This window comes from Chaetomium globosum, genomic scaffold (genome assembly GCF_000143365.1).
Source record: "Chaetomium globosum CBS 148.51 scaffold_7 genomic scaffold, whole genome shotgun sequence".
Classification (NCBI taxonomy): Eukaryota; Fungi; Ascomycota; class Sordariomycetes; order Sordariales; family Chaetomiaceae; genus Chaetomium; species Chaetomium globosum.
This window is the reverse complement of record NT_165982.1, coordinates 3,480,787-3,503,362: the sequence shown is the minus strand read 5'-3', so window position 1 is coordinate 3,503,362 and position 22,576 is coordinate 3,480,787. Positions and strand designations below refer to the sequence as shown.

The 22,576-nt window shown below is 56.0% G+C and overlaps 7 protein-coding genes across 7 annotated transcripts; 4 read left to right on the top strand and 3 right to left on the bottom strand.

The window, feature by feature from the left end:
• Positions 1-2,316: 2,316 nt before the first annotated feature.
• CHGG_10681 (uncharacterized protein) lies at positions 2,317-4,210 on the top strand (the record flags this gene model as incomplete). Its single annotated transcript, XM_001228607.1, has 6 exons — positions 2,317-2,365; positions 2,427-2,949; positions 3,127-3,441; positions 3,505-3,808; positions 3,869-4,043; positions 4,110-4,210. The coding sequence occupies 6 exons, from the start codon at positions 2,317-2,319 to the stop codon at positions 4,208-4,210; spliced, it is 1,467 nt and encodes a 488-aa protein (XP_001228608.1).
• Positions 4,211-5,766: 1,556 nt separating this feature from the next.
• On the top strand, positions 5,767-7,917 carry CHGG_10680 (uncharacterized protein; the record flags this gene model as incomplete). The annotated part of the gene is made up of 3 exons (XM_001228606.1): positions 5,767-6,722; positions 6,805-7,023; positions 7,368-7,917. The coding sequence occupies 3 exons, from the start codon at positions 5,767-5,769 to the stop codon at positions 7,915-7,917; spliced, it is 1,725 nt and encodes a 574-aa protein (XP_001228607.1).
• Positions 7,918-9,340: 1,423 nt separating this feature from the next.
• On the bottom strand, positions 9,341-9,553 carry CHGG_10679 (uncharacterized protein; the record flags this gene model as incomplete). Its single annotated transcript, XM_001228605.1, has 2 exons — positions 9,341-9,364; positions 9,437-9,553. 2 exons carry the CDS (start codon positions 9,551-9,553, stop codon positions 9,341-9,343), a joined length of 141 nt encoding a protein of 46 aa, XP_001228606.1.
• A 2,074-nt stretch (positions 9,554-11,627) lies between these two features.
• Positions 11,628-13,496, top strand: CHGG_10678 (uncharacterized protein; the record flags this gene model as incomplete). Its single annotated transcript, XM_001228604.1, has 5 exons — positions 11,628-11,713; positions 11,903-11,915; positions 12,373-12,405; positions 12,728-13,060; positions 13,197-13,496. The coding sequence occupies 5 exons, from the start codon at positions 11,628-11,630 to the stop codon at positions 13,494-13,496; spliced, it is 765 nt and encodes a 254-aa protein (XP_001228605.1).
• Positions 13,497-13,745: 249 nt separating this feature from the next.
• On the bottom strand, positions 13,746-14,759 carry CHGG_10677 (uncharacterized protein; the record flags this gene model as incomplete). The annotated part of the gene is made up of 2 exons (XM_001228603.1): positions 13,746-14,183; positions 14,310-14,759. The coding sequence occupies 2 exons, from the start codon at positions 14,757-14,759 to the stop codon at positions 13,746-13,748; spliced, it is 888 nt and encodes a 295-aa protein (XP_001228604.1).
• Positions 14,760-15,825: 1,066 nt separating this feature from the next.
• CHGG_10676 (uncharacterized protein) lies at positions 15,826-17,791 on the bottom strand (the record flags this gene model as incomplete). Its single annotated transcript, XM_001228602.1, has 3 exons — positions 15,826-16,663; positions 16,751-17,533; positions 17,595-17,791. 3 exons carry the CDS (start codon positions 17,789-17,791, stop codon positions 15,826-15,828), a joined length of 1,818 nt encoding a protein of 605 aa, XP_001228603.1.
• Positions 17,792-18,970: 1,179 nt separating this feature from the next.
• Positions 18,971-20,785, top strand: CHGG_10675 (uncharacterized protein; the record flags this gene model as incomplete). The annotated part of the gene is made up of 3 exons (XM_001228601.1): positions 18,971-19,348; positions 19,518-20,588; positions 20,651-20,785. 3 exons carry the CDS (start codon positions 18,971-18,973, stop codon positions 20,783-20,785), a joined length of 1,584 nt encoding a protein of 527 aa, XP_001228602.1.
• Positions 20,786-22,576: the final 1,791 nt, after the last annotated feature.

Genomic DNA, 22,576 nt, shown 5'->3' with positions numbered 1-22,576 from the left:
GGATACCTTAGCCAACTCTATTTAGATCACGCTTTATCGCCTTACAGAGCACCCTCTTGCAATATGTGCGTTTTTGGTTCCTTCTCAACTTCTAAACCATTCCTATTTCACTTTGTTGCAACCGGTTTCTGATTCACTTCTGCCGGGAAGGAACGGGCTGATCGCGGATCACCCGGTTCAACGTCACCCCTGGACCCTTGCTGATGGCAAATATAGTGTTTAACGGGGCTGGGAGCTGTACAATATGTGCCACGACTTGAAACTGGTACTCGCGCAAACTTTAAGCGGATCGAGTATGGCGACTTATATCCTCCACCAGAGCCTGCTGGGTGCTCGAATCATACTACCTGCATCGTTCTTGATGTCCATGATGTTGTGGCACACCGCCTTGACCGCCAACAGCATGTAAAGGTTGATCCTCGCAGTTTGGCTAGCCAGCAATGGAAGCATATGAGGTACTTTTGTCCACAAACTTCTAATATAGATGTGACCAAACGTGCTAGGGACAGTCAACTTGTGAGACAAGAAGTACACGAATGTGTGCAAGGGCCCGATGGCTGCCGTGCCAATGCAGCACCGTGTGTCACCAAAAATTTGGCAGGTTTCTCGACTGGATGCTGTACTAGGTATGAGTACGTTTGTGTACCCGGTTATTGTCTTAGATCCGAGTTGCCCTGCGACAGCCGCGCAACGTTCGGGTAGCGCGAAGCTAGACCCCGAACGATTCGTTTGATCGAAGCTTGTGAACCTAAAGCAGGCTGGAACCGAACTGTTCCATGTTGTATGTGAGTCAGATGGACATTTTATACCTGGTGTCACCATGATGGTCCGTCCTAGAAACTCGGCATCGTGCGAGTGCTGCCCAAAAAACCGAGACCCCAATGTACAAAGGGGGGCCCGAGGAGTCTAACCCCCCCTTTTTTTGCCGCTCTCCCAGAAAACTACGTCTTTATGTGGCGGATGGCTGGCGGCATTCAGTGACACTTTAAGTTGATGCAGAGCTCTGTGAGTTACCCACAACTTGCAGGTATGGAAGCTCTTCGGCCTAGCTTTTTAGGTTATTCGGTAGGAAGTGGCTCAAGTGAGTTGTGAAGTCTTGTGGCTTGGCTAATACTGATATTGCAATTGCTTCTGGTAAGACGGCCCTTGACATGTGATATTACCTATAGCTTACGTCTGGACGGAGTACGTATCTTAAGACTCTAAGAAAGGCGATTGTATGGGGAGGCCGGGGGAGCAGGCAATCTGTTGAGCTGTGCCGGAGAAGCGACAAGTCTGCATTTGTTTCTCACCATCTTTAAGGTACTCAAGTTGCAAATGCATTTGCCCTGTAAACAGAGCGGTAGTTTTTGTGTAAGCCTTCTCTTCTAAGTGTATTGTGTGGTTTATAAGGACAGGCACAGGTAGACAAGCTTGAGAAGCCATGGGTCCTGTGCTTGTCTTCTGTACACTTTTGTCTTGTGCTGACCCACAAATGGCTTGGGAATGGGTGCATCTCTGGATTTTGTCGTCGTCTCAGGCCGGATGGATGGAATTTATTTCGCCCGGAGGCACTGGGCCTATAGGGCCTTAGCACGCTAACTACATCCGTATCAAATCGTTTTGCCTTTAACTCGTACAAGCCCCCTACTTCTTCCCTCTTTCTGGCTGCACCATTTACCTCTTGCCTGGGTCGTCTCAGGCCGGAATGGGCTGGAGAACCGGACAAGGTTTAGACATCACGTGAACAACGCGCACGAGCCACCGCCGCATCACTCAGCTGAACAGCGCGGAGTTCATGTGTGTGGCGTTCCACCCAAGTAACTAGCATTTCTGAACCCGCTCTCTGCTCCATCCACGAACTTGTTACGAAATCCACGAGGGCTGGCAATTCACTCTCCATTTCCGAGCAAAAACCCACCTCTTGCAGACTGTTGCTACGTTTTACTCTGCGCAGGTTATTTTCGACCGGTGCATTTCTTTAGACAGCGACTATCATCCGCAGTATTGTGCGCTGCTTTGAGCACAGGTTGGTACTCCATCGACCCCGGCCTGCTTTTCGGTCGCGCTTCTGAATGCGTGTGCTCCTCTGTGTGCTTCTTTGTGCGCGGCTGTGTTTAGAACACCACGCGATTCAACCAGGCCTTGATGCGACTCGCTACTGACGCCTCATGTTAGGTGTTAAACGGACTATTGCGGAACAAGATTTGCGCCGCTTTCCTAGCCAACTAGAATCAGACGGCTCCTGACAACTCCCACCGTGCTGGATCTCGATATCATCATTGAAAGACCACGCCGAAACCCGAGAGAGTTAAAGCCTACAAACAGAGACACACAATGGCGAACTCAACACCCGATATTAACTCCATTCTCAAGATGCTAGGAGGTGAGGATTGGTGAATCTTACAACTTTTCACAGGCGAATGAACTGACTTGCGTGGCCTCAGATGCGACACAGCGGCCGGCCACCTCGACGCCTACCCAGAACCACACTGGTGTTCCGGCCCCTGCGCCGGCTATGCCTTCCGGATATGCACCGCCCGGGCAGAACCCATACCAGCAGCAACCCACTTCTTACCATCCGCCGCCCTCTTACCCCTACCCGCAGCCGGCCTCGAGCGGCAGCATCGATCTAAGCGCAATTCGCCCTGTCAACTCGGGCACGGTGCAGCTCGCCGACGCGATCGCAAAGGCAAAGGCATACGCAACCGAGAAGGGTGTTACCCCCTATGATCGTCAGAATGCACCATACCCGGACCCTCGCCAGGACTCGAGGCACTACCAGCGCTCGAGATCCAAGAGCCCGCGTGGGCGGGATGCTTTCCGGGACAACCTGAACCCTTACCGCGACGAGAGGCGCGCTGAACACGGCGGCCAAGATCGCGGTTACGCACGCGACCGATCCTACTCGCCTGGTCGCGGCCGCCAAGGCTTCTCTCCGCGTGGTGGCCACGGTGGTGGTCGGGACCGGTCGCCGTTGCGTGGCAAGGGAAGACAACGTCGAAACCATCACGATCGAGGCGAGCTTGGTTGGGATTGATTATTGGCCGTCAAGGCGAGAACCTGCGTCGTGTTGAAAGCGAGAGTCGCTGCCGGGTCCAGTTCATCCCGCCGACTGGCCAGAACGACCAAATCCCGACTCTGCAGAATCACCGGCCCTCGTCCGCAGCGCGAGGAGGCCAAGGAGATGATAAACCATATAATTCAGGATAGCGGCATGCGCAGCGGCAACCCCCAAAGCGGCGGTGACCGTGGCGGCCGTGAAGGTGGTCGCCGCGCTCCCGCCCCTCCCCCGGTTCCCAAGGAGGGCGAGGACAGCCTGCAAATCATGGTCCCCGATAGGACCGTGGGCCTGATCATCGGGCGCGGCGGGGAGACGATCCGCGATCTCCAAGAACGCAGCGGTTGCCACATTACATCGTTAGCGAGAACAAGAGCGTCAACGGCCTCCGCCCGGTCAACGTAATCGGCGCTCCGAGCTGCTGCTCGGCATGCCAAGGAACTGATTCTCGAGATTGTGGATAGCGACAGCAGGAATGGGAACAATGCGGGGGCTGCGCGCGGCGGCCGGGCTGACAGCTATGGCGGTGGCGGTGGCGGCGCGCCCGACAAGGTCAACGACTCCATCTACGTTCCCTCCGATGCGGTTGGCATGATCATCGGCAAAGGCGGAGAAACGATCCGGGAGATGCAAAACATGACCGGGTGCAAGATCAATGTTTCACAATCGTCTGGACCCGGCGAGGTGGAGCGGGAGATCGGCCTTGTCGGCAGCCGCGATGCCATTGCCCAGGCGAAGCGTGCCATCGAGGACAAAGTTGACGCAGCGGTATGTCCGCCGGACCTGCAAGGTATTCTAAGGGACATGTGTGTGCTGACGAAGTTACAGAGGCAGAAGTCTGCCGGCGGCGGCGGACGTGGTCGTGGCCCGCCCCGTGATTATGACAGCCCCAATTATGGCCAATCTTCTAACCCCAGCAGCGCCCCCATGAATGCGGCACCCGGCGGCGCGGCTCCCGCGGCTGCGGCCGGGAGCGGCGGGCAGCCTGACCCGTATGCCATGTGTGAGTACACCCTTAGCCGGCTCCTCCGCCTTCGTTCGGTGTTAATTGACTAACACATGCTGATAGATGGTGGTTACGAAAATTACATTGCTCTCTGGTGGCAATCCCAGCTTGCTACCCAGGGCCAGAGCCAGGGAGGCCCTTCGCAGGCCCCTGGGACCTCGTAAAGTCGCCATAACCCCCGACCCACTGATGCGCTTGCTGTTGACTCGCCCATTCAACTCCTTGATGCGTCTGATGCATCCTGACTATGCCGTCACCACCCCTCGAGATTGCTGGCCCTGACCTTGCGCCTTGATCACTGCATGACGGCACCTTACTTGATACCAGGGCATGGCATATCTGAACTCCGTCCGGCCTGTTCCACCCTTCGGGATGAACGGACTTGTTACATGACTGTACCAGTACGCGCGCTGATACTCGCTTTTTTCTTCTTTTCTTTTTCGTCTTCCCCCGGGCACTCTTTGGCGGGTTTGCGGCACATATCCCGAAACTTGAGTATCCTGCATCCTCATGGTCGACCTCCGCGTTTAGCGGTTTGCACCCGGCATTTTCCATCGACGACATTTGCGAATGCGGTCCCTTGCAACAGCTTGAACGCAATCTGCAATTGGCTGCTTGCTCTGCCTACGATGCTGCGATTGGATTGTCCCTCATCTTTATAGAGGTACTGACCAACGGAAGGTGGGCCGTGTCTTGCTTTGATGCACTTGACCACCTGGCTCAATCAACCCTCGTCGCGGCCTGCCTCGCGCTGCGTCGTCCTGCAGTACTCGTCTTGCACCGCCATGATCAGGGACCTCTTTACAACGAACCTCTTGAGATGATGCCACCGTTACGAAGATGCGGCCGTAGCCCAGCTGTGTCACTGGATTCTTGCTGCATCTGGTGACTAGCATGCTCTACGCCCGGTATGGGACGAGGCTATGAAACTGTCCCACAGGATCGTCACTAATTCTTCTTGGGATTACCTTCCTTGGCCGCAGAAGGCCGGGATGCTGATTGCCCGGACATGATCCTGATTCATTCACTGGACGTCGAAATGTCTCCGTCATGCCTTTCTGCTTACCACTGGTTGCCCTTGGCGTCTTCACTGTGGCCGATTTACGGTCTGACCTGGAATAACTTGGAGGTGACCGCCAGGTCCTGTGTATACTAGGAACAAAATGGCGTAGCTTAGGAAGAATTTGCAGGTTTCTGGTCCTTTGTCTGTGATGTGGACCGCCATGTGTTTGTTACGTACCCTTGGTTTCTTGCATAGTGATTTGGATGGGAGTCGGGTTGAAAGACCTGCCGGCGGACGGTTGACGTAATCCGGTGCCGCTCCCTGTGTATCCGGAAGAATATTGTGATTCCGTTGAACGCAATTTGTTGGGACATGGACAGAGGCGTTGTGTCTGATACAACTTGACTGATGGAACCCAATTAGGAAGTGCCTCGGTTCGAGCCGTTGTCGGGTCGAGTACCCCCCCCCCTCCCCCCCCGTGTTAGTGCACGGGGGGGGGGGGACCCTGGCCGCGGTGTTACGTGATTCCTGAACCCAGTCCAGAAACGGAGTTTCTCGGCTGGACCTGTATTCTCAAAATCTCACCCAGCCAAGGCGCAGCCACGGCGCAGCGCTCCTGTAAACATACAAAACGGAGGTGATCGCACTTGTAGGAATGAACTGGAGTTTGAGTGCCAGCTTCAAGATCAATTTAAACAGGGAATGGCGTCCAACGTAATGAAGACGCCAGCGGCGAGTCCGCTCGGCTGTATGACCAAACTTTCAGAATGCGTTTACATCTACCGGCCTGAGGCACCTGCGCCGGCAACACCCTCCTCAGCCACCGACGCTGCATCGCCCCCCAAACCAGTACCAAAACTGATCATCCTCGCGACGTGGATGGGGGCGCGCGACCCGCACATCGCCAAGTACCTCGTCCAGTACCAAGCGCTGTACCCAACCGTTCCTATCCTGCTCTTGCGTTCCGAGCCGCGACACTTCCTCCTCCCCAGTGGCAATCCTCGCGCGTTTGCTGCCGCCGTCCCCTTTGTTCGCGCCATCTTCCCCGACATCGGAACCCCCGACCGACACGATAACAACAACAAACCCACCAACGCACAACCCGAACTGCTCCTCCACGCCTGGTCCAACGGCGGCGCCGCCACCCTCCTCCACCTCCGCACGGCGCTCGGCCTCGCCACCCACAACAGCCCCCCACCCCCGCGCGTCCGCACCCCCGCGAGCCCCGCCACGCTCCCGCCGTACACGCTCGTGCTGGACTCGTCCCCGGGGCGGTTCCGGTACGGGGCCGGGTACCGGGCCTTCGCGGCGGGCCTGCCGGCGCGGGGCCCCGCGCGGTGGCTGGCGGCACCCCTCCTGCACGCGCTGTGTGCGTTCTACTGGGTGCGCCACGCGCTGCTGGGGCGCGGCCGGACGGGCCCCCTGGCGGCGCTCGCGCGCGCGCTCAACGACGTTGGCGCCCGCCGCGCCGAGGTGCGCCGCACGTACGTGTACGGCCCCGCGGATCGGCTGGTGGACTGGCGGGATGTGGAGGACCATGCCGAGGCGGCGGCGCGTGGGGGGTTTGGGGCCGTGAGGAGGGAGCGGTTTGAGGGTGGGGAGCATGTCGCCCATGTGCGGGTGGATGCGGGCCGGTATTGGCGCGTGGTGAGGGAGACGTGGGAGGGGGTCGAGTAGGTTGGATTAGGGTTGGATATAAGGCTAGATATCTAGGTGGATGGTGGTGCTGGGGGATCTGCCACTATAAATCGGTAGAATACATTATATAAAGTGGTACATGGTTTGCTCAACTCGTCCATCTCCTGGCACTTTTCCTACGTGGCCACCCCTTCCCCCAGTTCCCGCCCCCATTGGCGCCCGGCGCCCGGCGCCCGGCATAGGCCCCCGAGCCATCGCCGCCATCCCTGGCTTGAGCGTTGTCATGGACCTCATTCCTCATCTACGTCGTGACCTCGTGAAACGACCGACGTCCCGGTCAGTAAATACCGTCGAACAGTATCCCTACCCCCTCCTCTAGTCGCAAGCGTAATGACCCAGAAATCATCGGTCGGTGGATCTCTGTATTTCTTTCTCTGCGTGGTGATTTGTGTGGTTGTGTGGCTGCCGCGACGATGTCCCCGATCCCTGGACTACTATTCGCCCGATGACGTGTGTTGTTAATGTGCGGGTTGTGGGTATCGCGTGTGGATGCTCTCGGCGTCGCAAGCGAGCGACGATAGGCAGGCGAGAGTAAACCGCGCTCGGATCGAGTAGCAACGCGCCTCATGACACGCGCTGCTTCTTGTTCTTGTGCCTGCCGCTCGCTTGATCCTCGTCAGCGGCTTCTTTCTTGCTCCCGCCCCAGCCCGCGCCGGCGAACTCGAGCGCCTCGAGTGCGTCGTCCATACCGCCGTCGTAGCCTTCGTCTGCCTCCAGCTCGGCCGCACATGCGTCGCACTCTTGGTCGTGCGGCTTCTCGTCCGCCAGCGCCCCTTCCTTGCACATGCCGAATGTGCCGTTGTTCTTGGCTTCGAGGCAACTGAGCTCTTGGTTAAGCTCTTCCCATGTGAAGGTCTCGGAGCAATGCGGGCAAGTTCCTTTGAAGACGACGAGTCGGCACATGGCTTGGTGTGGCGGGCCCCTTGCGACGATTGCGAGTCAAGAGAGAGGCCGAGTGGATTGTGTGTGTTTGTCTATGTGCCTGCACCTGAATGGAGAAAAGAGGAGAGGCCCCTGATGTCCTTGGCGGCGCAACTCCGCGCTCCTCCAATCCGGACGGGGTGGCGCGATGAGTTTATTCGACCTCGACCTCTCTGCGGGGAGGCCAAGGGAGCGAGAGAGTATGTCGGCACCCTCTGGCCCAAAAAAGCTAGACTGGGAAGGGAGTAAGAAATTAAAGAAAAGAGAACGAAGAAAAGAGGTAGTTAAAAAAAAAACCAAGATAAATTAATAAAAGAAACCGAGCCAGACAAAAGCAGACTTGGGCTTCCGAATGCCTTTCTTTTCGTTCCTCTGGTCGAAGGTTTTGTCGGCCTTTGGGTACACTTGGAGTTCGGGGGGTCGCAAGGAAGCGCGGGGGCGTATTCGTACTTCGTATCTATGTACGTAGCTTGTAGATAATAGCTACTAGCGTCTTGAAGGAGGAGTTGGCTGTGTGCGTCTTGTCGTTAAAGAACGATGGGACTCCGCCCGCTGGCATTCGGCATGGCCTGGCCTGGCCTTGCCCGGCGTATCCATCGACGAAAATTGCGGTGGGGTCGTCGAGGAACGGGGAAGCTCTCCCCCGTTTCCCCGTCGTCTCGTTGCTCACTTTGCGCTTCCACTGGCCAAGCTCGGTTTGGCGCTGCCCTTTGCGGCTCCGACTGCTTGCCGCAAGGTGAGATGGTATTGGTTGGGGCTATCAGCTCCACTGAGCCCAGCAGCAAGGGGTTGGCGGCGGGGGTCTGGTTCAACGGCGACGATCGTCAAGAAGCGATGCCAACTGGGCTGGCTCGTGGGGTGATAGAAAGCGCTACTGCATCAACACTTTCTTGGCTAGCTGCAGCATCCCCCCAACTCTTGACGCCATGCCTGGTTTATTGAGGAGCTAGCGAAGTCTGCATCATCGGACGACGGGCTGCGCGGGACATGGGTCCCCCCACCTCACTTTCGTGCATGCGTTTCTCGCCTGCAAGAGACTGACTTGACATTGGCCACTCATGCTGCATACGATACTGTGCGTAGGGTTACTATTTGTCCAAGTTCGCCCATCACAAACAAATAAGGGGTTGGTTGTTAGTCCCTAGCCGGATTCGAATTCTGGGAGCCTGGATGTGAAGTGGCCGAGGTTGGTGGATGGGGGGCAGGTGCAGGGGCTGTGCTGCGAAAGCCCAAGCTTCCGGGCCACGGGCTCAACTACCCCGCATCAACTGGAAGCGAGGTCACATTCAAAGCAAACACCGTCTTCACGCTCAGAGAACCCGCCTCCCCGGCCCTCACCTCTTGCTACTTCTAATAATTGCTTCACATAACGCCCGACACTTTCTGCATCGCGGTCTCCTCAACTTTGATCGACATCGTCTCCTCACAAAACGCCGCCGAACCACCCCTCCACCTCCGACCCCGCACCCGTACCGGCCCCTGAGCCGCGATGAAGATTGCTCGACTAACCGAAAGACTGATGGTATAAACCGAAGATTTTGGCCTCGCGACGAACAATACCCCACAAGCCCACGAACCCAGACCCACGGAAAGGCACCACGATCAATCGTTACGACCGAGCGCGCGAGCGGGCGAAATTGCGAGGAACCTGGCTATAAAGCGATTCCGGATTCTATACACCATACTCGTCGGTTGGCTGGGTCATGGGCACATTACATTACATTTTTACCAATGTTTCCGTGCGGAGACACATAGGCCGGTCACACACACACATGGGTAAATAGTACTGAGGTACTTGAGGGAACTGAAGCGCATAGGCAATTTGACGAACCTCGTTCAGACGAGCATACGTTGCCGCGACGCGACGAGACGCGTCTTCGGCCATCTGTAAAGCTGGTTCCACTTCTGTAGCAACTTTCCTAGATGGTAAAACGCGCGCCTAGGGAGTTTATATGTTTGTTCCTACCCCCGGACGCTCTTACGGTGCCCGAGCCAGCGCCGGCGACCTTCTCTAGCTTTGGTTAGCCCTTTCTTGCGGAGCTTTCTTCTTCGACATCGTTTAACAGTCTGGGCGGCTTCGCACCTGCGGTGAGTTTCTACCCGTCGAGTCTCGTCGGCTAACCGGGCTTCTCCGGCTTTTCTCTTGCCATATCCGCCAGTGTTCCTCGCACAATTTGTTCTGTTCCACCCTTCTACGCTCCTCGTCTTGATTGTTGTTATTGCTGTTCTTCCCAGGCTACAATCTTACTTCTTCCTATTGCCGTATCTTCTCTTTACCCGTTCTCGCAATCGCCGATGCTCCTTTCGACGTCGTTCCTTGGCCTTCCTTTATGTAGTCTGGCCGGGGTTCCTCGCGTCTTCTCTCGCCGACGGGGAGTCGTCTTGAGGCGGCGCATTGACTAAAGTTGCATCCTTCGCGTCGTTGATAGTGTTAACGTCTACGTCATTGTAGTGAATAGGAATGCGAGCTCGCGTAGAACTTGCTTGTCCCAGCCGGCGCTGCTTTCTTGCTTCTTTTTGGCGCCTGTCCTTCTTGGTCTTCTTAGCCTTTCACTCCTCTGACGTGTGGGTTTCTGTTGTGTTGTTTGCCTCTGGCTCTTCCTCGTCCCCGGCCTCTGCCACCACCTCGTTTGGAAGGGTCAGCCGTAGGTCTATTTTCAGGTTCTAAACCTCCGGCAGGTGCAGCTCGGACGTTCATGACAACCGGGCACCATAGTTACGAATAGGGAGTCGTATTGGCCTCAGGCCCCATCGATAATTGGGGCATTGCTGGGGCCCGGAAAACTGCATTACTCATTTTCCGTAGTTTTGGGGGCGCAAACCCAACTGCCCCAATTGCTACTGGTATTTCGTGGCGTCATATTCAGACGCTGTATTTCGTTGAGAAACTCAACCGTACCGCGGCTCCCGCAGGCCCAGGCCCAACTCTCGCCGAGCTATATACCGATGAGGCTCACGACGCGTGAGATTTGAGGCCTCTTCCCATGTGCGGGTGGGCCAGGTGTATTTGTTGGTTCCCGTGATGAAGCAGGGCTTCTTGTTCTCTGATGGTTGCACTCTCGCCACTTTTTTTTCTTCTCAGGGTTCTTCTCAGGGGAAGTAAACAACCACGCCCGTTGCTAGAGGAACTTGGTCTTGGCGGGCCCCCATGGCAAGTTGGCCACCCAGCGCAGAATATCAACTGCAAACAATGGAAACCCGGATGAAAGAAACGAGTTAACGTCCCAATCAGAAAACGCATGCGCAACCCCTAAATCCGTTTGCGTGTATAAATGCCGCTCTGTAGACCGTTTTGGGTTCTTAGTCCACTTTCCCTACCTCTTCCCGGGCTTTCCCTTCTCACATCATCATGGCAAGCACGTTCCATCTCTTCCACTGAAATCTGCCTCGTCTGGCCGGACGTACAGTTCATTGCCGTCTACGACGTTAGCCAAAGCTGATAGGAGATTGCTGTCCGAGTACGCGCTAGGCTGCCGAAGGTTGCGAGGTTACGTGCTGGCAGCTCTTCTATTTTACTAGAAACCTTAGACGACTCCGACGAACCGGACGAAGATGAGGTAACAAATACCCACACTTGATGGATGCCGGAATACGGGCCGTTTACAGAGAGTAGATGATAGAGCGATGGTTTAAAGAAGCCGAATGGGAGATTATGCTCTAAGAAAGACAAAAAAAACGCGGTGTTAGCGATCAAGAGAATACCCCTGATCCCTGAGCTGCCGCAGGTCGTTGTTGGGGATGGCGAGCCGCTAAGTTGCTTGATGCAGACCTTCTTTGACCCCAAAACGGCCGACTGGGTACGCATGCCGGTTTCACCATTTTCCACTAATCGGAGGCGCTTTCGGTATCGTGTGGGTTATGTTTGGTGGGAGGCAGGTGAGGCGGGTCAATGTGTGGTCAGCTAAGTTTCTAGAGAACCTTCGGGGGCGAAGAACGTGTGGTTCATCAAGTATTATATCATGAAGGGAACCTCAGTGCTACCGAGTTGGCGGGACTTGAGACAAGTGAGAGAAACCACCCACGAATCGGGTGGTTATGACTCCCGGTATGTTACTGACGGACCGGGGATTCGTAACCTAGAATACAAAGACCACGATGGTTCGGTTCTTAACGCGGCAGTGCTCCTAACCCCTTTACGAGGTAGCAGTGTTGACGTATCCCGGCTGTAGGAGACCAATGCCAGAAATCAGGACCGCCCAACTTGTATCACCGATGACAAACTCGACCAATATAGACAGATTAGTTCCGTAGGTACGATTAGGTAGGCAAATTTTCTCGACCTGTGATAAGTTACACCAAGACCCCATAATTGCGAATCTCACACACCGAGCGACCAGATGTCCAACTTGGGACCGTACTCCTTCTGCTTGACGGCCTCCGGCGCCATCTAGCAAGGAATGCCCTGGTGGCGGAATACATCATACCGTTTCACTTCGGACAGTGTTGTAACCTTCCAACGGCGCCATGCCCCCAACCCACTCTAGATGTTACCCAATGGGTTCGAGCAGTGGGCACAAACTGTGAATCCGTACCTACAACCTCCTCGTAGTTGTCATATAACCAAATACCCGAATAGTGAACCAAGTTACGAACCGTCGTTTGCGCTCGCTATGCATCGAAACTTGTCTTGCTGTGATCCTTAGCCTAAGCCCAGAGCAAGCCAAGCCTTGCGACAAGCGAGTGAGGTTGACATGGGACATGTAGGGGTACTTTCTCGCTCTCCAAACGCCTTGGGATGTAAGTTACTCTTCTCCTCAGTCTAAGCCGGTCCTAGCATCGCCCCACAGCCTCACTCTCCCGCAACAAACCCCCAGGAAGACCTGGAGGGATCTTACGTCTCCCAACATTCCAGGCTCTCACAACATTCCAGGGCAGGGAAACTCAGAGCCGGGCCAGCCTTGACCTGGTGGAAAATATTAACGCGGTTCTTTTCTGTGGACTTTCGGACCGTCTTCCGAATTCCCCGTGCCTCCTCATATCTTCTTGAGAACCTACGACTACATCACACCCATCATGGCATCGAAACTCTTTGAAATACTTTCCTACTCTGCCAAAACAGGTTCGAGATGACATCTGGGATCTCGCGATTCGCCCTAGGCTGCCGGGGGTACACATCTTCACCATCTACGGGGAGGTTGACGATACTAAATCGTCACTACTCTCCCAGTACGAGCTCCGCTGCAACAGGGGGTACCCTCATGGTGTAGCGGCTCCTCGAATTTCTCCTTCATACGATGATGACGAAGAGGAACAATTGTCATGGACGGCAGGCAACCGCTCAACCTACTTGATGGATTATGGGCTCTGGACCGTCTGTACGGAGTCGAGAGCGGCGATGGAGCGACGGTTCAAAATAGCCGGACAGAAGATGATGCCAAGAGAGTGTCGGAGAGTATGTACCTGGTGCATTGCATGCTTCGTGTTTCTTGTTAGACGGGAAGCGGCAGCGTTGCTTGACGTATCCAACGACGGATCTCTTCTTCCTTCAACCTTACGACCTGCAAAGGTTCGATTGGGATGATGTAAAGGGATTCCCCATGACGAGTTATACGGAGTCTCTAGAAGATGATAGGAAGAGCGTAGAAAATGATGCGGTCCACATTGCCCTCGACTACGACCTTACCAGTGGGGATTGGGATTGGGATAACCCGGGGGACGAGTGTGTCATCCGGGCAGCCGCTGATGGCCTTTACTTTTACGAAAAATTTGTGGTTCGTCGATTACTCTTTACGACGAAGGGCAAGGGTTCGACCTACACTGGACCGGCACCAGTTTCATGGCAATGGCTGCAGATTTACTTAGTAAGGTGCGCCGGGGGGTCCAAGTGAATGGGGCCATGAGTCCATGACCGCGTCAAGGTATTGTATGTGTATGCAGATACCCACTCAGGGCACCAACAAGCCCAACGGACCCCACTTGTTTGCGGGCTCCATTGTATTTCACCTCACCGCTACAGGATACAAACAAACACTCAACTACAATCTGCCATCTGCCCTCCACCATTCAGGTTGTCTTGGCTCCCAGTAGCAAACTGAACAGTACAATACACCCAACCGCCAGCCCCAGCTCTCCTCTTTTTACCACCCGCTGGCGATGTCTGGTTTCGACACTTGGGCTAGTCGGTTGAGACTTGAGACCCCAGATAAGTAATCCCATTTGTCAGTCACGTAAATGCTCCAAGGCTCCTTGTCCTTTTTCTCTGTTTTCGTTCTCTCGTTCTCCTTTTTATCACTCGCAGCCTTCTCCTGTGCGATGCCATAGGCTGTCAGGTAAGGAATCTGGCCGTTGTTGCTCCACTTCTCAATGTACAGCGCAAACCATCCATCAATCATTGATACGAAGAGGTTTACTTGGTCCTCATCTACCAACCCTTCATCCTGATCCGCTCTCACCATGCGCTTTTGGGTCTCGCAGATCTGATTTATCGCGATCCAATCGATCGTTTCATCATCCTTGAGATATTTCAGTGGGTCGGGTGGGGAGTTGTGAACCACAGCGTTCCGGTAGCTGGTCAGCTTCAGTGATTTTAACGCAAGCCAGAATTCCATCCCGAACTCGGTGCTGATACGATTGAACCGATCGCGAGCTGGAGTCTTCGGTTCCTCCCCATCGACCTCGCCGCCTTTTATCTACTCCACAACCTTGTCGATGTTCCCTTTGACCACAGAGTACGAGCTTCCGGCCCTTTCCCTCCGGATAACCGACCAGTCCTTGGAAGCCTCGCGCTCCGCCTTAATAGTGCTATCCGAGACCCCCTTGCCCCGAAGTTGTTTTGCTTGTTCGTTGAGTTGAGCCTTTGCCACTTTCGGCTCTTTCGACCTCATTGTTTTGATGATTTCGGATGGCCAATCACTCATACGGAGCATGAACATCACGCCGTCGTAGTTGCACTTCGACTGATGCATCCCCTCAAACGAATCCACAGCTAGATTCAGGGGCTCGGCATCGGCGGCCGGCCCTTTCACTACGCGGAGAATCCGATCCGCCATGTCCTTCATCTTAGCATCAAGATGGCCTTTCTTTTGGGCGTCGGCGACAACATTGTGGGCCCTGTCAACGGCGTTGAGCCATTCTGGCGAAACGGAGGCCATCCTAGCGTCAAGGGGATCCCTGCTGTTGACGGCGGTGATGATCTTGCGGACCTTGCCAGTGAAGACTGACCGGGGGGCTGGCAGAACGGCAGTAACTGCTACGGTCGAGTTGGGAGTAGTGTAGGTGACCTCCGCGGCGAGGTGGCCGGTCGAGCGGAGAGCAGTGTAGGTACCTTCCGCTATCGCCGAGTTGGACACGTCTGGCGCGGCAGGGGTAGTACCCTTTGGTGTGGATGATAGCCCGGCTGACGTGTTTGAAGGTGGCTGAGAAGGCTTTAGCTAATGTTGGACAAGAGCCGTCTGCGAATAGCTCTGGGCTCCAGTGTGATGTCTGATGGGAGAGTTGAACTCGAGCAGTTTAAATACTCCAGACCGTGGGCGGTCTCTCGCGGCCTCTCTCGGGGATGGTAAGCAAGGTAGAGCAAGTAGGTACTGTGTGAGCAACAACCTGGAACATTAGTGCCTCATCTTCGCAATATACTTGCCTTCTTGGTTGTTTTCGTGGCTTGTTCGGTGAGTAACCTGTTTGTGGAGCTGGTATAAGCTTGGTGTGCACTGTTTTGCCACCCCAATCCGCTGCACGATGTCTCATGATGGTCTGGAGCATACCACCTAGGCCAAACCAGCCCCCCGCTGGTTGTGGGTGGAAAATAGGGGCTGCCTGCAGTGATCATTGTTCGCTCTTTTGTCTTGCTGAAACATCTGAGTTATTAGTTTCTTTTCTGCGCCTCCTTTCTCTTGGAGGGCCTGCCTTAAAATAATTGGCCCAGTGAAAGTAAGATAGTTAACTTGTCGAAAAACTATTTTTCGTCATTACGTCTAAGGAGTGGTTGCGGAAGCGCTAACGAGTGGCCATAGAAGCGCGCTAGAATTTGCTGTTATGTTTTTGTTGAAAGGATGTGACTCTGAAAATGTAATACATGGTTGGTATCTACCTCAGACGAAAGCTTGTTTACCTGAAAGGAACTTGTATTGCGATACCCTGTCAATGTCTGCTCGGTCCGAAACTCGTTAAACTAACTAGGTACCCATAAGCCTTCCAGTGTCATATGTCCAGCGGTCAACATTAGTGCAAGTGAAGCCTTGGGTGTCCCTGAGTTGAGTAATCCGGCGGCAACCCCCCGCCATCCATCTCGTATGTTACCCTGGACTCTGGTGACATCCCGCTCGCCGTTATGGCCCATGTCGCTCCGCCGTAGCTAGATGTCGACACTCCGTGCAGCTCCCCCGGCGCGAGTTCGGCACCTGGCGCCTCCTGCAAACCAGACCGGCTTGTCTTGTAGTAATACACCCCATCCGCACCCCCGGTGTGCCCCCCGGGAGAAGCCATCTCCGGTAGCGGCAGTGGGCTCGTCGGATCCCGCTTCTTTCTCCTCCGCAACAAAAAGAACACCAGGGCGGCGAGCGCAATCAGCGCAGCGACACCCCCGACAACCCCGCCAGCAATTGCACCAGTGTTGACGGGAGAAGCCGCCTTCTCATCCGTGCTAGCATTCGCGCCGCCCCCTCCTCCATCGACGCCATTTCCCTCACCAGCACCCTCTTCACCGCCTTCCGTCCCACCATCTCCCCCGCTGCCCCCACCTCCACCCTCCTCACAACCGCCCCCGTTACCCGCCGACTTGCCGACCACGGGCACGAGGCTGGTCCGGGCCGAAGGGTTGGCTTGCCACATGGTGAAGGACTCGGCGTCGTGGTCGACCATGAGGTAGGCGGCGGTGAAGAAGTAGCGGCCCAGCGTGGTGGGGTTGTCGCCGACGCCGCTGAGGAGCAGCTCCCGCTTGGAGCGGTCGATGATGCGCGAGCCGTTGCGGTCGACCGACACGGCGGGCGGCATCAACTGCGAGTTGGGGATCCGCACCGACAGGCCGCTGGAGAGGACAAAGGTGGCGTCGCCGTCGAAGCTGTGTGTCAAGAGAGGTTGTGTTAGTTAGGTAGGTACCTAGGTAGTGGTTGGAGACTGGTGGGGGCGGGTGATGTGGTGACCTTACAGTTTGGGATCCGAGGCGTCAAACTGTTGCGCACCCCAGTGCAACCCGAACGATAAGCCCGTGTTGTTCATCTGCGTCGCATCAATGAATGTCCCGACAATGTCGGATGGGCCCTCCCACAGGAGCTGGCGCTGCGGCACGATGCAGCACTGCACGGCCGAGTCCCGGGGCATGATGGAGAAGTCGCTGCCGTTGCGGAAGTTGACTAGCACGTCGGAGACGGTCACCTTCATGCCCGTCCAACACCCGGTCTGTTCGCTGTAGTCGAGCCGCTGAGTAACGTTCTTGCCGATAACCTTCTCCTGGTCGTACCCGCCCAGTACGAGCGACCCGTCCAGATTGTTGGACTCGTTGTTGTTCCACATGCGGCCCCAGAATATGGACCAAACACGAGACGGAATCTGGCCCGCTTGGACGAGGGAGTTGAGGTAGGTCGAGTTGGCGCCGAGGCCGAGCGCGTGGAGGATGGTGTAGCTGTGGTCCCATCCCATGCGCGGGATGCCGATCGGTAAGGTCGTGGTGTTTGCTGGGGCGATGGTAAAGCGTTCTGTTGCCCCGAGGCTGCTTGACAACAGCTTTGCCACACCGAGCTCGGCTCCGCGGACGTTCCCCAGTTCTCGGGAGGCGCCCCCTGCAGCAACGAGGTCTGATGATTTTGAGAAGCTTGTGGAATCGGCCTCCCGAAAGAGAGCTCCTCGTCGCACTGCGCATATTGTATCGCTGAAAATGACCGTCTCGTCGCAGAATGCTTGTTCATCGTAGATGTATGTGTTGTTCAGGTCCCTGAATGGGTAGGTCCGTCAGTAAGGAGGTCATGGACGAAGCGAAACTGGTCGCTGCTTACGGCCACGGCATCACGACAATGTCTTGAGGAGGTGTGCCAATCTTGGCGGGAACGCCTCTCATTAGCGAGCCGGGAATACGGGGGTCGACGACCACGTCTGTGATGGGGAGGGCCATCGGCGCAACCGTATCGCAGGTCGCCCCAAGAGCAGACCCCGCCCAGAGGGCGATGAAGAGAGTCAACATCAGAACCTGCATGTGTAGACAGCCATTTGGAGGGCAGAGGGTCAACGAGAGGAGCGATGAGGAGACGAAGCGCCTGGTAGGGGTTAGAGCGAGGATGCGCCTCATATGGAACATGGCGCGATCCCCTGTCGCATTGCAGGCAGGGGGCCTGTGGCACAGCTGCTATCCATGGTTACATTGTTTCTGGTCCAGCACTCTGTCTGGACTGGAGCAATCACGGCGGCCCAGGCCGTTGGGAGAGAGAATTATCGTGCCAAGGCTCGAATCTTTTTTATCCGTTGGCATGTGGTGTATTCATATTCGCAACGTAAGTATGCGGAAGGCATTGCAGTTGTTGTATTCGTATGTGGTGGCTTGTAATTTCGACGCTGTCGGTTAAGGACTGTCTTGGAACAAGCTTTCTCTACCCCACCACCCGTAACTCAGCCCAGGTAACGATGTGTTATTTGCACCAAAGGCGCCAAGCACCCTGAGAGGCGGGCAGCGTTTGGCGAAAGGGTTGGCCCAATGTTGACAAGAAGTCAAAAGATACAACCCTAAATAATAACTACAGCCAGTGGTTTCTCGCAACTTGCATTTCGGCAGATCCGGCCAGTGTCGATAATCTCCATGGATGGACATGGAAATTGGAATCCACCTCAATCTGAACCCTTTCCTTCAGCCCACGTGGGACTGGTGGGTGTGAGACAGGCACGACACTGCTTTCAGGGGCGCGAGGGGTCAGGTCAGGGGTCAGGGTGGGTCGGTCGGGAGAGCCGGGAGTTTCAATCAAGCTCTCCGGTCGGTCGGTGCCGCACTGCCGCCGCTGTAAGGGCGGGGCGGGGTTTCACCCTTTGCAGCCCCAACTTTGTCGCATCTGGCCTCTCGATTTGCCCAGTAAGGTATCTACCGAAAGTAAGTGCTGGAACCTGGAACAACCTCGTTCAGCATTGACGAACCTGGGGTTGGCTCGTTCTCCCAACTCCCACTCCCAACTCCCGTCTCCCGCTTCCTGTCTCTCACGACCCAACCCGACCCGACGTTGCATATCACCGGTCTGAACCCGGTCGCAATGGTTCAGCCCGCACCGCGCAAAAACTGCGACGCCGTTGTATATGCCGATATCGTCTTCCGCTCTAAGTTTGACCGGAAGACATGGCATATAGCAGAGGGTGGCCGTTTTGCTTCCTTTCCGCAAGGTTGCGCCGCGCCATGGCCCTCGACCGCCGCCTTGGTCGGGTCATCGTTGTCGCTGTCGTCTTCATGACTATCATGCTCTTCCTTCAACCCACTCGACCGTACCTAGGGACCGCCGATTCCGAGAACCCGCTAGTCGCAAATAGCCGTCCCGAAATCCGCTTCAAACCAAGCAGCTTCGACTGGACCACCGTGGTCCAACGACATCCCGTCTCTTCGATCCGACCGTTGCCCACCGGCGCGTCGCAACCGCTCCAGCCCGTCCAGCATGCATTCCCGAATTACGTACACGACGCGACAACGAAGCGCCGACAACAGACAGTCCGCGCTGCCTTCGTCAAGAGCTGGGAGAGTTACAAGAAGCAGGCGTGGTTGCGGGATGAGCTGGCGCCCGTGAGTGGCGGGGGTAAGACAACCTTCGGGGGCTGGGCAGCAACACTGGTGGACTCGCTCGACACGCTCTGGATTATGGGCCTCACGGACGACTTCCGCGCTGCTGCGGCTGCCGCCGCCCAGCTGGACTGGGGCCAACACAAGCGACACTGCGGCAAACCTCTTCGAGACCACCATCCGCCATCTCGCCGGCTTGCTCAGCGCCTACGATCTGAGCGGCGAGCCGGCGCTGCTGGAGAAGGCCAAGGAGCTGGGCAACATGCTGTACATGGCCTTCGACACTCCGAATCGTATGCCCGGCTTCTGGTTCAACTTCCAGGATGCCAAGGAGGGGCGACAGACCGCTGGCACCAACGACCCTTCCGCGAGTCCCTGTTCCCTCTCTCTCGAATTCACCCGTCTGTCGCTCTTGACGGGGGACCCCAAGTTCTACGATGCCGTCGCCCGCATCAGTGACTTCCTCGAGCGGTCCCAGAGCGAGTCCAAGCTGCCCGGCATTTGGCCGAAGCTGATCAACTTCCGCGAACAAGCCGTCGACACTGAGATCGGCTTTACGCTCGGTGCGCTTGCGGACTCGCTGTACGAGTACCTCCCCAAGATGTCGGCCTTGCTCAGTGGGCGGGTACCGGCCTACGAGAAGATGTACCGCGCGGCGATGAAGACTTCCAAGCAACATATGCTATTCCGGCCCATGGTCCCACTCAGCGACGACGACGAGGGACAAGATGTACTGTTCGCGGGCGACGCCTATGTGCACCCGGACCGCATCGATCACATCGCCGAAGGCCAGCATCTGTCTTGTTTTGCTGGTGGCATGTTCGGCCTCGGCGGGAAACTCTTCGATATCCCGGATCACGTCGACATCGGCGAACGGCTGGCGCGTGGCTGCGCGTGGGCATACAACGCGTTCCCAACGGGGTTAATGCCCGAGATATTCAACGTCGTTTCCTGCGATTCCATCGATGGTCCTTGCGCCTGGGACGAGGAGCGGTGGCAGAGCGAAGGGGGCAAGAGGATGCCCAAGGGCTTCAAGAGTGCCCATGATCCGCGGTACATCCTCCGGCCGGAGGCCATCGAGAGCATCTTTCTGCTGTATAGGATGACTGGGAAGGAGGACTTCCGGGACCTGGCCTGGCGCATGTTCGAGTCGGTCATGAGGGCGACCGAGACGCCGCTTGCGAACTCGGCCATTGCCGACGTGACGGTCGAGGGGAAGACCACCAAGACGGATTCCATGGAGGTAAGCCAAGCCTTCCGGTGAACCCGCACTGTGATGGAGCTTTGCTAATAATGAATGCACAGAGCTTTTGGCTCGCCGAAACGCTCAAGTATTATTACTTGATCTTTTCGCCCCCCGACCTCATCAGCTTGGACGAGTTTGTCCTCAACACCGAAGCCCACCCCTTCCGACGGGCGAAGAGCACGACATCATTATAGCGGCGAAGGAGAGGGAGAAGGACAATACCCAGAGGAATATCGACAACGCAGAATTGTACATACGGCCACTTGGATTGTCAGGTCGACCCATAGGCTGTACGTTGATGCCATGCGAGACGGGGCTAGGCGCCTGAATTGCTGGCTACTGGAATTCGGAGGCTTCGTAGCCGTACAAATGGAACAAAAGACGGGAACAACTCCCTTGTGATGGAACAACCAGCCAATTTCCCCCCAGCGGTGCGGTGTTAAGCCTCAAGCACAATACTAACCTAGGCGTTGTCAGATGCCGTGTTCAGTACCCTTACGCCGCAAACTTCATTCAACTGCTTGAACCCCAGAGAGTCTGAGATAATCGAGGCCCCCATGACATTCGCCGATTAGTACCTACATAGTTCGACCTCACCACCGTGCTGCATCAGGCCACCAAGGGCACCACTGCGGTGCATAACACCGTGATCAATCACAAGGGGGACAAGACTAACGTGGGATCAGCGCATCATTGTCGGCGGCGAGCTGATGTTTGCTGTCCGCGGTGCGTGATGGGGGCAAGGAGGAAGAGTAGAATACGCAACGGGAATCTCGGCGGCATTCTGGTTTCCAGGCCTGAGGCACACCTACCGGCCGACATTGTTTGCTCTCTCCTTCCGGACCTGGCCCGGGCCTCCGGGTGTTGGCCCCTTACTTCCGCGCTGCCTTTGATGTTTGATGCCGCCCGAACCACGCGAACCGCCCGGAGTTGGTCTCCGTGGTTGTGGAGGTGGTTTTGCAGAGCTGTGGCCATTTAATACAACCAGAAGCCACAACCGAACCGAGAGCAAATAGATGCCAGGTATAAATGTCTTCCATTTTTAACGCAAAGGACAGCCACCCGCGGATGATGGTGGGCCATCCCCGGACCCCTAGGCTCACCTAAACAAACCCCAAACACCAAAGCAATCCAGCCATAAGCTAAAAGTCATCTAGCCAAACTCATCGCAAGCCATCATCATCATGTGTGTCAAGGAGACACCCTCAAACACAAACACGTGCCAACGCGCATCACATCCCAGCACGTGTTGCCCGCTTCCAAAACCATCTGCAGGCGCTCTACGCCCCGCCACGGTTGCGCAAGCTGCCCACCCTCCCCAGACCCAACCACTTCCTCTTCGCCCCACCACCACCCCCACCATTTGGATTGACCGCCTACTTTTGAGCATGCATGATTCTGTCCTCTGGGGAATGGCAATGGGAGCCTTGTTCTAACCTTGTCGCCCTGGTTGCTCATGATGACGTATCTTGTAAGCCTAGCCGGCTCTTCTAGACGTCGGGATCAAATCTCTGCTAAGGTTCCTGTTTGGCGGGATCGGATGGAAAGACGCTATCGGACGGCACAATCGCAGAACAAGAAAATCGGACTAAATGGACGATAGGAAATTCTCACAGAGCGGTCAATCCCACTGGCATACCTAGACCGATGAGGATTTAATATGGAGGAAGATGACAGATAACAAGATGCGTGAATGCGCTGGCTGCCATGACATAATCGCGGGCCTGATCGATAATGACAACTTATCAGTTCGCATGCAAGAAGCAAACAGGGGTCCCAATCCCCCGCAACAGCGATGGTCGCCACACTTTACTGGGGTTGAAGCACTGTGACACACGACACTCACATTCCTTCGGCCCTGATAACAACCGGAGGCATGCGACCGCTCCAACCTGGTCCTCCTACCATCGCTGCAGATCTGTCAAGCTCGGCAGTCCAGCTTCAGCGGACATGACGACTTGCTTTGCATACCCCCAGGTAGGGAT